At 38.7% G+C, this 15530-nt stretch overlaps 2 protein-coding genes across 2 annotated transcripts in view; one reads left to right on the top strand and one right to left on the bottom strand.

Annotated features, from left to right (window-relative positions):
- Positions 1–1811: 1811 nt before the first annotated feature.
- Positions 1812–5873, bottom strand: LOC114488814 (programmed cell death protein 2-like). Its single transcript, XM_036016198.1, is given in 6 exon segments — positions 1812–2235; positions 2237–2294; positions 2297–2755; positions 2758–3061; positions 4986–5116; positions 5867–5873. Coding segments are annotated over 6 exon segments (1077 nt in total). The 3' UTR covers positions 1812–2117.
- Positions 5874–8589: 2716 nt separating this feature from the next.
- POLQ (DNA polymerase theta) overlaps positions 8590–15530 on the top strand; it is a 119309-nt gene continuing 112368 nt past the window's right edge. Inside the window, 4 exon segments of the mRNA XM_036018151.1 lie at positions 8590–8937; positions 9379–9558; positions 11839–11969; positions 13379–13535. Coding sequence (XP_035874044.1) covers positions 8739–8937; positions 9379–9558; positions 11839–11969; positions 13379–13535 — 667 coding nt within the window. The 5' untranslated portion in view covers positions 8590–8738.

The following is a 15530-nucleotide window of genomic DNA, read 5'->3' as shown; positions in this document are numbered from 1 at the left end:
ATTTCATTGTTTAATTAAAATGATTAAAACATGGCTACCTTATAAAGAAAGCACCCTGTACCCTAGGAACACTATGGAAGGAGGCAGACATAAAATAACAAGTACCTTTTATTATTCATTTTTTTTAATTGAGTTTCCCATTTTCCCTTGATGGGTAAAATCTTCCTTTTCTAAGGTCTTCATAGCTACTCTCTCCTTTACCCCAGGAGGAAGGAAAACCACAAAGCAAAATGAACTCAAGGCCCGAATATCAAGCTCCGTGAGACTGAAAGTTCAGAAACCCTCAAATGCTTGCAGGCGACGTCCCCGGCATGAGCAGTTAGTAGTGACCTCTCAGAGAACACGACACATTCAATAAAGGCTTCCTCAGACTAAACCTCCATTTTCTAATCAAATAACAAAACTGAAAAATTTCAGAAAAGGGGGACAGATGGTTTGAAATTAAGATCCATGACAGCAGAGACTACATTTCTTTCCTACATCACTGTGTTCCAGAACCCAGAAAAACGGCTGACATAGTTGTCATTCATCCGTTCCATAAATGTTTTGAGTGTCTATTATGTGTCACATGTTGTGTTAAGTGCAGGAGATAAAAGGGAAGACAAAGTTCTTGCCATTATGGAACTTCCATATTGGTGAGGAAGTCATTTCATAAATAAACAAATAATGCATTTTAGAGAATTATAGGTGAGATGAAGGAAATAAAACAAAGGAAGGGAAAAGAGAGTGCTGAGCCAGTGATATTTAGAAAAGATTGAACAATGATTAAAATAAAACTTAAAAAAAAGAGAGAGAAAAAAATATTCATTAAAAAAAAAAGAAAGGATGGTCAAAGAAGTCCTCTCTGAGAAGGTAATTAAAAAAAGATTTTATTTATTTTTAGAGTGAGGGAAAGGGAGGGAGAAAGAGAGGGAGAGAAACATCTATAGGCTGTTTCTCACATGCTCCCAATGAGGGCTCTGGCCTGCAACCCAAGCACGTGCCCTGACTGGGAATTGAACTGGTGACCTTTCGGTTTGTGGATGATGCTCAACCCTTTGAGCTACACCAGTCAGGGTGAGAAGGTGGTTTTTAAGGCAGGTTTGTTGAAAAATTGCATTGATTAATGTAATCTTTTTTTCTCTCTGATTTATGAAAGAGATGGATGGACCTCCATCAACCAAAATGTTGGAGGTGACAAAATATTTTTTTTTAAATTACAAGTCAGTATTTAAAGATGATTCTGTGTAACTGAATGACTCAAAAAATTTCAAGTCCAAACAGTTTTCTGAAAATCTTTTTTTTAAAAGCACAAGACTATCTATGGGAATAGGAAATTCCAAGACCTTATTTTGCCACCTCAGGGGCTGGAAGGATCCTTTTCCGGGGAAGGACAGGGAAGCAGGGGGAGGGAGGCATTAAGAGATGGAGGGAATAGAGTGAGAAAGTCTACCATACTTTTTTTTTTAGCATATAGCCAATTTTTTATTGAAGAAGTATACATATGGGTAAAAAGATCATTTCACTTAGCGTACCATTCTAGTAACCTTCACACCTAGTATGTGTCTTTCCAGATTTATTAGTGTGCACATACATATGTACACATAGTTTTAAAAATATACACCCTGGCTGGTGTAGCTCAGTGGATTGAGCGCGGGCTGCGAACCAGGTATCGCAGGTTCTATTCCCAGTCAGGGCACATGCCTGGGTTGCAGGCCATGGCCCCCAACAACTGCACATTGATGTTTCTCTCTCTCTCTCTCTTTCTCCCTCCCTTGCCTCTCTAAAAATAAATAAAATCTTTAAAAAATATATATAATCCTAGTAGGAATATACCATCTGTAATGGTAACTTGGCATCAATTCAGACCTGTACCTTATTTGGTGTGCATACAGTTCTGTATCATTAAAACTGCATAGCCTTCCACTGGATAGATACACTAAAATTTACGTAATTCCCTGTTACTGGACATTTTTGTTTCACTAATATTTAGACATCATAACCAATGCCTAAAAAAACCCCATCTTTGTACTTTTCTCTCTGGTATATTGGTAATTATTTCCTTAGGATAAAGTCCTAAAACTGGAATTGCAAGGTCTAAGAGATTACGAGCATTGTTAAGGCTTTATGAGGTTGTTTTAAGGTGTAGCTGTTATATCTTGCTTCCAAACAGATTCTTCTGTGTAGCCAGTGCCCAGGCTGCAGCTTCCAGCACAGGTGGAGATGGCCAGGATGCCCCAGTCCGCACTCCTGCCGTCTGTCCACCTTGACGTAGTTGGGCAGCTGAGGCATGACCTGTAATTCAAATATTCTGTACCACAGGGACAGCCTTGAATATCCTTTAATTGGGGGATATTTTCACCAGAGATCCAGATTGGGGCAATCTTTCTGCCACATCTGAGAATCTGTTCTGGTTCCAGGGCTATTTTAGTTTTAAACTTCTGGAAAATTTTATCTTCCCTGGATTCATGTTTTGCCATGGAATCCAATTCTTCCTCAGGTGCTTCAGCCACGCTCCCTATAATCTCCCATTCAGCTTCTTTTTCTAAAACTTCAGGTGTAGTCTTATCTTCTGTTTCTATTACTATTTCCATTTCTGGAAAAAGGAAGTTGTGGTCTGGAACTGTGCTGGGCAAATTATTTGCTCGTCTACAGTCCTGCTTCAGTCTTGCTCTCCAGTCCAGAGTCGCGTGCTCCTTACTGCAGCAATGCTCTTGTTGACACCCAGAACAAGTCTTGGGGCCTAAACAGCTGCACACCCTCAAGAGATGGGCTCGGACTTGAGCTGGAAGCGCACAGGTTCTTCCTTCTCTGGGGGAGGATCCTCAGCAGACGGCTCATAAGAGTAAAAGTCATTTTCCCTGGCTGGCTGATTTCTTAAAAACGCGCAGGTCCGCGCGCAGCAGGTGGGGAGGAACCGGCCTCGGTGAAAGGTGTGGGCGCTGCTGCACAGCCGTACGTACAACTGCAACAGGAAGGCCAGCGGGCGGCTGCACTGTGCGCAAGCCAGCTCCCGGGGCCCCAACAGCCGGCGGTCCTCCCTCCGACCCACCTTGCTGGAGAACAGCTCGTCGCTGCGCAGCTGTCAAGCGGTTCCCCCTCTGCAAAACTCAGCTCCGCAGCCCGTGAGCGCTCCACGAGCGCCGCTCCGGGGTGCACGGCCGGGCCGGGGAGTAACACACTTCTAATTAGAGATCTAGAGGAGACAGAGGCAGAATATAGTTGTGGAGTAGTTTAAATGTAGTATCTAAGGATTTTCAAGAATGGGTTAGAGCCAATGCTTAGATTCTGGAGGCCTATTAAACCCGAAGAGTGTGCGCATGTGCTTGTGCGTGTGTTACTCCTCATCTAGACACGTCGTGAATGCCAAAGTGCTCACTGGCTATTACTTAGTCACATGCCATGCTTAACTTCAAGGAAAGGAAAGAAATAAGTCTGTATAGTAGATTAACGATAGCTACAAATTTTTTGTTACTTTTTCCATTGAGAAGAGGAGGCAGTGAGAGCCAAATGAGATTTCTTGTTTGTACTTGCAGACTTCAGTTTGTCTTGGCAGGTTCATTTATCAGCCCTCTTCCCTGCTTCACATCTCTCCTCCTTCCCGATGGCCAGCTCTGCTGACCTGCAGCACCTTCAGACCTACCATCAGGAGCACAAAAGCAGTCTTCACCGTCTCCCAGTTTTACAAGTTCTAGTACCTTTATACATCTCTTATCATTCATTTAGTTCAGTCTCCCTGACCAAGCCCTAATTTATAGTCTTGGTTTTGGATGGCCATGAGCTTAAACTAAGCGAGATTTTGGAATTTTGTTACTATGCAAGAAGATGTAAGTATTAGAGGTCAACTATTGTTGGTCTTTGCCACATGCAATTTCCAAATTAAAAAAAAAAAACACCTGGTTTTTCACCATCCCCATTCACCACTTTACTCATGTTACTTTCTTGACTCATGTAGGCACAGAAATGTATAAATAGAAACAAATTAATGTACAACCTAACAGCTAGGCAGACATAAATTGAAATGCAATGGTCAGCTGAATTGTGCCAAAGAGCTTTCAGTTTTTAAAAAAATTACCCTTGACCTCTCTCTTTCCCTTGCACCCTACATTGAATCTGTAAGCAACCTACTTTCAATACACAATCCGATTCAATACACTATCAGATACACAACCTGATCATTTTCATCATTTTCATTGTTACCAAAAAGCCACCAATATTTATTTAATGGGGGATAGCAGTAGTTTTATAACTCATTTCCTTTGTTCTGCTTTTGCTCCTTTACATCACTTTTTTTCTCCATACAAGACCCAGGACATCTTTAACGTAATTGATATTGGGTTGGCCAAAAAGTCCATTTAGATTTTTCTGTACAATCAAAGAAACTTTTCATTTTCACCAATAACTTTATTGATTTGGATATTTTGAGTATGTTGGCTGTCTCCTGCTATTGGCTTCTAGTGGGTAGAGGCCAGTGGTGCTGCTAAATGTCTTCCAATGCATAAGACAGTCCCACAGCAAAGAATTATTTGGCTAAAATGTCAGTAGTACCGAGGAACTTCACAAACTACTTTTGACATGTCAATCAGTCACAGCACCTTCTCCATACACTGCACAAATCTTTTATTGCGTTTCAGTTGCATTTTTTACCTTTCTTGAAATGATAAAGAATAATACACGAAAAATAATGTGTATTTTCTTCCATCTTCAATTTGGCTGCACAAAAATTCACCAATTTTGATAAGATTTTTATAAATGCATGCTGCTATGACAGCTGTCACAATACAATTGAACAAAATTGTTTCGAATGAAGTTAAAGACAACTAAGCACAACTAGAGCCATTGTAGGGAGAAAACTAAAAGAACTTTTTGGCCAAAGCAGTACATGTTTTTTTCTTGCCCTTCAGTGCTTTTCCAATGTCTAAAGAATAAAAGCCAAATTCCATGGCTTGTAATGCAGATGATGAGATGCCCATGGCTTGCTGAACTAAGAAACACTCTTGCTTTGCCCTTGTAGGTGAGGCGATATAGGAGAGGAGGATCTGTGTGTCCTTGTCCTTCAGGTTGTCACTGACATAACCCAGGATATGCACGCCATCAAAACAGGCAGTGAAGATGTGGTCTTTGTAAATCCGTCTCACTTTAAAAAGGAAAAAGATAGAATTTTTAGATGTATTTATATACCAATTCATTCTCAGAAGATTGTCTAATATATATTAAAAGTCACACTGAAGAACACCTATGAGTCACTTTAAAGGCCATTTTATTAACATAAAAACTAGTTAAGTGTAAGGTTTCCTTTACCATAATAATTTTTTCTATGGAGGATCTGAGTCTATTAAAAGTAAAATTTTGCATTCTATTATACATAAGAGTATACTGCCTTAGTAGTGATTAAATGTAAACAGAAAGGGAAGGAGAGGGAAGTGAATACACACGAATGAGGAGAGAATTAGGGAAAGAGGTAGTGGCAAAATGCAAAAAGAAGACAGGAACAAAAATTCATCCCTGACCAGGCCTTGTGGCCTGTCTGTCCACCCTAACAACTAGCTACAGCAAATCCTGTCCCATTTTTCATTTGTTGCTGCTGATTTGGGGAAGATTTTGTCTGGATAATAAAAGGGTAGGGTTGAGGGTATCAAATAAAAAAAAAAGTAACATCTAGAGAAATTCTCTGAATCACTAAGGGCTGATCTAAAATCTTTACACTCGGAGATCTAAATGGAAGACTTGGAGTGATTGCTTTGATGTGATTTGACCCCAAGCAAATAGAATGGGGTTCCACCCGGCTCCTTTTGATAACCTTTCCCTAGGCGGAGTACTCACTTCTCCATCTAATCAAAGGCTATATCTATTCTAAAAACTGCATATTTAGAATTCCCAGGCTTACTGCTCATCTCTCTTTTCCATTGTATCTGCCTAGTGTTTACTACACAGGCAATAGGCAGTATTACCATGTGAAAAGTGGGGAAACAAACCTTTATATAAATTTGGAAGTTACAAGTGTGTGTTCATACATATTTAATTAGCTTAGTCTCTCTCAGGAATTCATTGTTTAGTTTTCCACCTTTAAGTTAGCTTTCTGATGCTTTAAACCTAGACTTTTGAAGTTATTTTCAATTTTGCTTCCATCCCCACCCATAAGTCAGCCATTTCAACTAGTTCTTTGGGTCATGTGAAGAAAGGAGCTGAATGTAATTCAACTCCTTAACAGTTAATGAATAGTTACATTTATACAGTCCTAAAATTACATTTGGCCCTTTGAAGGCAACTGTAAGACTGATATGGCCCCAGGTGAAAATGAGTTCGACACCCCTGCATTAGAGCCAAAGTTTTCTATAGTGATCTCTGCTGACCCCCTGGTGGTCTAGAGTGTGGCTTTTAATGAATTATGAATTCTGAAAGACAGCAGTCTGGTTTTCCTAACTGTATGAAAGGTAAGATCAAAAATCCCCAAAACCCAAGAAAGGCAACTCCCTCAGTAAATAAAACAGAGAAATACTGTTCTGCAGATTGAGATGGTGAGGCAGGAAGCCTGTTCAAAGCTGGCTCTGTGTGTCTCATATTATTCTATACTTATATATCTTTAAAAAAAAGTTAACCCAGAAATTAAGTTTAAAGCAGTTCAAAACTGGTACCTCTCCCAGGTCACACTGGTGGAAAATATGTGCACATGTATTCAGACACAAAAGACAGCTGGGAAATACTTCTGCTGCATTAGTATTAATTATTACAGTAGCTATTAATATAAGAATTCTTTAGTATTTTTGAAAAGTATCCTTCTCTATCTCTAAGGGTTAATAAAAATAGAAACAGGTGTTTAAAGTTTGAAATAAACTATAAGTTATAAAATATTCTTTAGGCTTTTTATAGGATGACATAAAACACTATTTGCAATCCCTTCCTAATTATTTTCCTTACTTGATCATAGTTGACAAAATAAAAACAGAATAATATGAAAAATTTCTCTGGTTTATTCTTTTCCAATCAAAATGTTGGATTTATATTGGGAACACTACTAGAACATTTAAATATCATTTTCTTTGAATAGTACTTACTATGTGAAGGGTATGGTTCTAAACACTTTACACATACTGACTTATTTAGAGCTCACAATAACCAAATAGGTTGTTACTATTATGATCCCCATTGTATAGGTGAAGAAAACGAAGCACAAAGGAGTTAAGCAAGTGCTCAAGATCATACACCTATTAAGTCTTTAAACCTGAACTGATTGGCTACAGAGTTGCACTGACCCCATGCTAAACTGCTTTTAAGAAAGTTTTTCTCTGATTACAATCTAAATTAGGATCCCTTTTATTTCTTTTTTATGATTTTTTAAAGATTTTATTTATTTATTTTTAGAGAGGGAAGGGAGGGAGATAGAGAGAGAGAGGAACATCAATGTGCGGTTGCTGGGGGTCATGGCCTGCAACCCAGGCATGTACCCTGACTGGGAATCGAACCTGCGACACTTTGGTTCGCAGCCCACGCTCAGTCCACTGAGCTACGCCAGCCAGGGCGGATCCCTTTTATTTCTTAGACAGCACTCTGTTCATTTCTGCCTGAGCATTAGTATAATTTAAAGGAATTAATTAGCTAATTAACTAGTTTAATGCCCGTCTCCTTCTGTAGGTTCTTTCTCCTTGACAGTAGGAGCCATTTCAAGTAATTTGCTTGCTATATGCCCAGTGTCCCGAGCACAATGAAAGGTCGAGAGTTCAGTGAGTGAATGCATACTAAGTAACTGGGGAAAATGTTTCCTTTATAGAGTAATATCCCATCTTGTGGAAATTCAGGAATATTGTTGTTCAAAAAATTGAAAAAAAAAAAGGGTAGGTTTTCACAAGATTATTGACACTCAAGTGCTATTTCCCAGACTTCTATTAGTCTTTTTTATTGGACTGGTCCTTTTGAGATTTTTAGCACAGCCTCTTCAAGGTAGACCTTTCACCTACTAGATTTGCTTGGTGAAGGGGATTGTGCAACTAGGTAATTAACCAGCAGCAGCTTACGTCCAGAGTTCGTTTGATTCTACTTTGCTGATATGTGGAACGTAGGTCCATTAATAAGCTATTGGCTCACAATGATCACTCAGATACATCCAGGGTTCCTTCCTTGAAGCATTCATACAACCATCTAAAAGGTCCATCTGCCAGCAGTCCCCAACTATCCATCACTTAGTACCCACAGTGTGTGATGGCTAACGTGGACATTGTGTATATAAACATAGCCTATGCTAGGAGAGAGGAGCAGATTGTACTCCATTAGAAATCTTAGGTTTCACTCGTATGTTTTGCACACATAATGTGTAATGATTTTTTGAATATACCAATGTGTTGAGAAGACTTCCCTGATCCACCTATTCTGGGCAGCTCATTTATGAGGTTAGTAAATCTTACTATTCAAACAAGTAGTGCACAAAAAGAAAATGTTTAGGCCAGTCTGATTATAAATGCAGATTATATACTCAGTCTTTTTCCCTACCTCTTTTAACCTAGGTCTAACTGGTTCTCTTACACTAACCAACCACGGAAGTTGGAGGTCTAAGACACCAGCGAGAGCCGCTCTTTCCCCACGATTCTATGGTTCTCAGGCTACTGTCATCACTGAGAACTCTATGGTTCCGGCTGGGCTGGGAGGCCCAAGTTTGAAGGCCGTGGCGGGAAGATGACGGCCGCACCTGCCACGGCGCCGGGTTTCTCCCAAACGGGAGGACGCTGGAACTGTGGCTGTCCCTGAACAGCCGAGAAGAGTTCGCGATGAATCTTTCGCGCTGGAGAGGGAAACGGCGGCGTTCAACATCAGGCTCGGATTCTTTCTTGGGAAGCAGCGGTGACAGCAGTGACAGCAGTGACAGCTGTGACAGCCGTGACAGCCACCTGCGCCCCTCCGAGCCCGTGCTGAGCCCGCCCCCCGGCCTAGGACGCAGCTTGAGGGACGGCAGCCGCAGTCCAGCAGGTATTCCCAGGCACTTTGGGGACAGCTAGCGAGGTGTGCAGATAGGAAGGTCTCCTCATCGCGAGGAGCTTGCTTGTTTGCACGACCTGCTCGGTAGGTTTCTAGCCCCTTTCTCAGCTTGTGACTCGGGCCTGGTGCAGCAGGTCACTTTCTGTTCACACACGAACTTGCTTCCAGCTTATGTTTAGCGACCGCCTGGTAGTAGCCTACAAATAGTTTCTGGGTCTTTAAGAAACAGCTTCCTAGTTGGCCAAATCGCATCGCATAATAGTGCCCAGTACTCCTTATAGATCCATAAACCTGGTCATGCTTTATGTCAGGTGTGCTTTATGTAGCCTCATTCCAACACAGAGGAATTCCAAAATACAGTGGAGGCTTACCTACTGAAGTCATCTTTAAATTAAATTCAACTAATATATTTTTTTTCTTTTTTCCTGAAAGGGGAATGCAAGCAAACCGATCCCAACGATCAAACAGACAAGCTGCTATTGGCAAATTGGGGACTTCCTACAGTGGTTCTGGAGACATATCACAGTTTTGGTGTAAGAAAAATGTTTAAATGGCAGGCAGAATGTCTTTTGCTTGGACAAGTCCTGGAAGGAAAGAATTTAGTCTATTCAGGTATTCAAATTTGTGCAAATTAATTTCTCTATTTTAAAGATATTATGAATGTAAATAATACTCTATTGAGGTAGTTTTGATTTTTTAAAGGTGGTTGAGACAGTGCTTGACAATTAGAGAAAGTCTTAAAAATATATATGAAATGTGGAGTCTCATTATAATAAGTATATTTAAATTATGCACAATCCATTATATGGCTGGGTGGGGGAAGGGCAGAAAAGCACACAAAGAGAACTATTCCATTTGCCATTCCCCTCAACAAACATATGTCCCAGAGTGAGTGTGCAATGGGAGATGTAAATCTGCTCTTCCTCCAGTCTGTTTCAGTTGCTCTTCAGTGTGGGGACATTATAAATTGTATGTTTATAAATTGACCTGCTTGTATAGGATTGCATACACAAAACCGTATGTAATATACTTTATAAGAAATTTATATGGGCTTTCAAGGGCAACTCTGACATGCATACTTTTAAACTTTTTAAATTCTACTGATGTTAGAAACCAATTAATTGGTAAGATGACCTTCCTTTGTGTCAGTTTTCTCTGAAATTGTGAGTCCTCCAGATTTTTTGTTATGGATGCAAAAAATAGACTCTTATCAGTAGGTATGAGCTCAGGCTGTGGAGTCAGACTGGTTGGGTTTGCATATTGCTAGAGAGAGAGCATGAGTGAGCATTTAGAACTGTTTCGGGTATATAGGAAGGAAACTTGACATGGAGTGGTGAATATCTACATGTTGTTATACAAATGATGTATCATAGTACTGTACACTGGAAGCCTATATGATTTTATTCACCAATGTCACCCTAATAAATTCAATAAAAAGGAAGAGAAGAAGAAGAAAGTATACAGAAAATGCTAACTTGTGGTAATTAGTAGGTAGTGGTAGAATGGTCTGACCATTTCAAATACTTAAACCAAAATTTGAGTGTCATTTATAACTCTAGTCACCAATTATTGTCAATTAATCACCAAGTCCAGTGTCTGTAACTTCCAATATCTTGATTCTGGTTACTTCTCTCTGTTTCTAGGTCCATTACCTAGCTTACTATCTTTCTTCTAGATTATACAATCTAGATTACTATCTCTTCTAGATTATGCTCACTATTATCTTTTTTCTTGATTATGCAATAGCCTTATAACTAGTTTATTTTTTCTCTCTCCTCCTGTTCTGCTCCAGCAGTCAAAGTGATCTTTATAAAGTACAAATATGATCTCGTCACTCCTTCTCATAAAACTTACTTGTTGCTCTGAATTGCTTTCAGTATAAATTCTAAATTCCTTACATTATGGGTTTATAAAACTCTTCTTTATGTGGCACATTCATATCTTTTTTTTTGCACTCCCCTACTTGTTTTATATTTTAGGCTTACTAAATAACTTACCTGCCATCTGAACACACCAGGCTTTCTTCCAGGTGTTGAACACATTGTTTCTTTTGCTTGGCATTGCTTGCCTGTTCCCTTCCTTCTTCTTTCTCATAACTTCTGTTTCATTTCCATAAACTTCCTTACAGCTCCTCTGCCTCAACTTACATCATAGCTCCTATTATAATATAATAAAGTTATTCATCTATGTCCTCAAAGAAGAGCTTTTAGCCATTTAGTACTGAAAGGAAAGGATCTTCAAGTACAAGCTAGGTAATCAATGATATTTGTCATTTATTGATAAAAAGATTTGTCTAATCCCTATTTTCAGTGTGAGACTTCAGAGAGCTAGCTTCTTTTTTCTTTTATTCATTTAATCTTTATTGTATTTTTTCCATTACCATTTAGTCCCCTTATACTCCACTCTACCAGTGTTGTCCACATCCATGAGTCCTTTTTCCTGTTTTCTCAATTCCTCTACCCACCCTCCCCACGCCCCCCACTGCCCACTAGCTATCATCCTGCTAGAGAGCTGGTTTAAAGTTGGGGCATTTGGCCCTGGCCAGGTAGTTGAGTTGGCTAAAGCATTGCCTGATATACCAAGGTTGCATGTTCCATCCCCCATCAAGGCACATACAAGAATCAACCAATGAATGCATAAATAAGTGGACCAATAAATCAAGGTTTTTCTCTCTCTAAAATCATAAAAAAATTAAAAAATTAAAAAGGAAAGAAATAAAAAGAAAAAAATGAAGTTGGGCATTTAAGAATATAAAGGTTTCAAATACTTTTGGGCCTTAATGATATGATAGTTTTAGGTTCTGTAGTTACTGGATATGGTTTAGAATGTTCATTAATGCAGTATATCAAGTGTTATTTCTTTTTGTGAACCTTGTGGAATAATATGTTTCAGCTCCTACAAGTGCTGGAAAGACTTTTGTTGCTGAATTACTTATTTTGAAGCGTGTTTTGGAAATGCGTAAGAAAGCTTTGTTTATTCTGCCCTTTGTCTCTGTGGCTAAAGAGAAGAAATACTATCTCCAGGTAATGTTCTTAAACTAATTTTGGAATTGTGATAAAGCCTGTTATTAACAGCTGTAGCTTTACTCATATGAAACAATTATAAAAGCAGGTCAGATTTGCATCTCAATGTAGCTTTAAGTGTTGACCATTTATGAAGGGAAACTTCTGTATTACTGTATGAAGGAGAAAGGGCCATCAAATTAGAAAAGTTATTGGTGAACAGTGTGTTGAAATTGATAAATTATTCTTCAGGAAGTAAATAGAATACTTCTACTATATAAATGTGCAAATTAAGAATCAGTATTTAAATGAAGAGTAGGACTAGACTGAGCATGGAAAGAAGAGTGTTTCAGGAAGTGTCCTGTCCTAACTGAGGGCTGTTTGGGAACACATCAGGGATGAAGAACAGGAGCCATTAGTGCGTATGCAGAGCTCCAGGCCTGTGGTCAGTTCCTCTGTTCTGCAAAAATGAAAAACATTTTTCATTTGTATGATGCTCCCAGGTTTTTAAGGCATTTTTACAAATATGGTGTTTCATTAAATAGAATAAATTTATTACTGTGATTTCTGCAGTGAAAAAAATGTGCTGTTGGATGGCAAGATTGTTGTACTGGTAGTCCAAAAAAATCTGGGTTCTAGTCCCAGCTTTGCTACCCACCATGTCTTCAGGCCAGGCACATAATTTGCTGGGCCTCAGTTTTTTCCTTTGGTCAAGTAAGGATGTTAACCCTAGTACTGTGGGTTAACTCAGCAAACATGCAGAAGTATTTTACTGAATGAAAAGTTCTAAAGTTCTATGGTTCTGTAAATCTTTTCAACAGTTATTTCAGAGGCCATACCTGGAGGCCATGGTAATATCCTCTAAACTTAGACCAAAGTAACAAAATGATGAAAGGATCCTTTTTATTGAGAAGGTATGTTAGTTAAAAGTTAAACTAAAAAAAAAAGTTCATATCAAAGTATCACTGCATTTGAATTTTGAAAATTTTTCAATTATGTAAAACTTAGTGGGATAATGAGATAATTTCCTCATGAAGTAAAAATTTGTTTTTTAAAGTGTGACGTTAGCATTAAAGAAAGCTAGTGTCTTGTTTTCTTTTGTTAGATTAGAAGTATTAGTGTTTGTGGTAGTTTTCCCCAATTTTAATTTCTATAAACAGCTCTTAGAACTATGATTAGATAATGCTGTCATTAAATGGCATAGTTAATTTTATATGATTCTGTACTGAGTTCTTTCAATTTTAAGCTTTATTTTTTTTTAGTAGTATATGATTCTAGAAAGAACCAGTGTGTCCTGTCCAGGAATGACTAACAGTAATCTGATAATTATTTATGTTAGAAACTTATGTCTATGTTCTGGGATAGAACCAGTTTACAATTCATGAATATCAAATGTTTTCACCAGTATTGTTCCTTCTTACTCAATTCAGAGTCTGTTCCAGGAAGTAGGAATAAAAGTAGATGGTTACATGGGCAGTACCTCTCCAAAATGGCGTTTCAATTCCTTGGATGTTGCTGTCTGCACAATTGAGAGAGCCAATGGTCTGATCAATCGTCTCATAGAAGAAAATAAGATGGATCTGTTAGGTGAGAAAATATTTCCTATTGCTATTTTTTGATGGAATGGAGTGGAGCTGTTGTGATTTCTACATGTCCCATGTTTTCTTCTATAGTTTGTCATCTGTTTCTGGAGTGGGTGTTGACATCTGTACTGTTAGGAACTCTGTGTCTGTGGGGAAAATTTTTGTGTTCTGTTGTTATTGATTCTGCTTCCTTGTATTTTTACCTCTTACAAAACACAAAGGATATCCTCTGGCCCTCAAGTCATTTCTCATTGCTTCTTTCCTGTCTGAACTTTATCTGGAATAGAAGGAATCAATCCGAGGCTGGATCTGCCATCTCTGCAATTAGTGTATATGTGTATTCATTATATTCTGGTGCTATGATATCTAGAATAGGCCTGTGCCCAGGGGCTACCTTTTAGCAGGGAAATGGTAGGGAGCTACAGAAATTGACACTTTATTTGAACTCAGGACTCTAGGAAGATTTTCTACCTTAATGCTTTGTCCCCCCACTTAGGAAAGGCCCCTATATTGTGGTGCCAAAAAGAAGAAAATGGTTGTAGCAGCAATGGTACAACAAGAATATCAGTTAGCTACTAATTGAGATCCTGGCAAACTTAAATGATAAAGTTGCGGCAGGGTAGCAGTGGGGAAATCAGAAATCAGGGACATGTGCTCTGCCCTATAAAGCTTGGAGAGAGAAATCTCGTTTACCAATTTGTGTCAGAATTGTCATTTCTTGTCACCCCATTGGGCTTTAAATATCTTGAGGATTGCAATAGAATCTTATTAAGTGTTATATACAATATACCTAGCACAGTGCCTGCCATACTAGGTAGAATAAATATTTTCGGATGAATGAGTGAATAAGTACTAAAATAACTCATCAAACTGTATAATTTGGAGATATCTTACTGATGAGGAAAAGGAGTGCCATGTGTCAGGAAATAGTCTAAAAGATCTTGATTTTTAAAAAATTACAATTTATTGTTTATGCCATTACAGTAGTCCCAATTTTTCCCCCTTTGCCCCCTTCCACCCAGCACCCCTCTCTCCCTCAGGCAATCCCCACACCATTGTTCATGTCCATGGGTCATGCATATAAGTTCTTTGGCTACTCCATTCCCTTTATTGTACTTTACATCCCCATAGCTACTCTGTAACTATCTATTTGTACTTCTTAATTCCCTCACCTTGTTGTCCATTCCCACACTCCCCCTTCCCATCTGGCAGCCATCAATATGGTCTCTGTATCCATGATTCTCTCTGTTGTTCCTGTTTGCTTAGTTTTTTAGATTCAATTGCTGCTATTTATTGCCATTTTTTGTTCATAGTTTTGATCTGGTTCTTTTTCTTAAATAAGTCCCTTTAACATTTCATATAAGAAAGGTTTGGTGATGATGAACTCTTTTAGTTCTTTCTTGTCTGGGAAGCTCTTGAGCTGCCCTTTGATTCTAAATGATATCTTTGCTGGATAGAGCAATCTTGGCTGTAGGTCCCTGCTTTTCATGACTTTGACTATTTCTTGCCAATCCCTCCTTGCCTGAAACATTTCTTTTGAGAAACCAGCTGACAGTCTTATGGGAACACCCCTGTACATAACTAACTGCTTTTCTCTTGCTGTTTTTAAGATTCTCTCCTTATCTTTAACCTTTCGGATTATAATTATGATGTGTCTTGGGGTGGGCCTCTTTGTATCCATCTTGTTTGGGACTCTCTGTGCTTCCTGAACTTGCATGTCTATTTCCTTTGCCAAATTAGGGAAGTTTTCTGTCATTATTTTTTCAAATAGATTTCCAGTTTCTTGTGCTCTCTCTTCTCCTTCTGGTACCCCTATGACGTGAATGTTGGAATGCTTGAAGTTGTCCCAGAGGCTGCTTACACTGTCCTCTCCTTTTTTTTTTTTTTTTTTGGATTCTTTTTTTTCTTTTTCTGACTTGTTTTTTTCTTCCTTATGTTCCAAATTATTGATTTGATTACCAGCTTTATTCACACTATCGTTGTTTCCCTATAAAGGGTT

Source organism: Phyllostomus discolor, chromosome 2 (assembly GCF_004126475.2).
Source record: "Phyllostomus discolor isolate MPI-MPIP mPhyDis1 chromosome 2, mPhyDis1.pri.v3, whole genome shotgun sequence".
NCBI classification, from domain to species: Eukaryota; Metazoa; Chordata; class Mammalia; order Chiroptera; family Phyllostomidae; genus Phyllostomus; species Phyllostomus discolor.
Note: the sequence above shows the minus strand (reverse complement) of the source record. Positions and strands in the feature narration are given on the sequence as shown.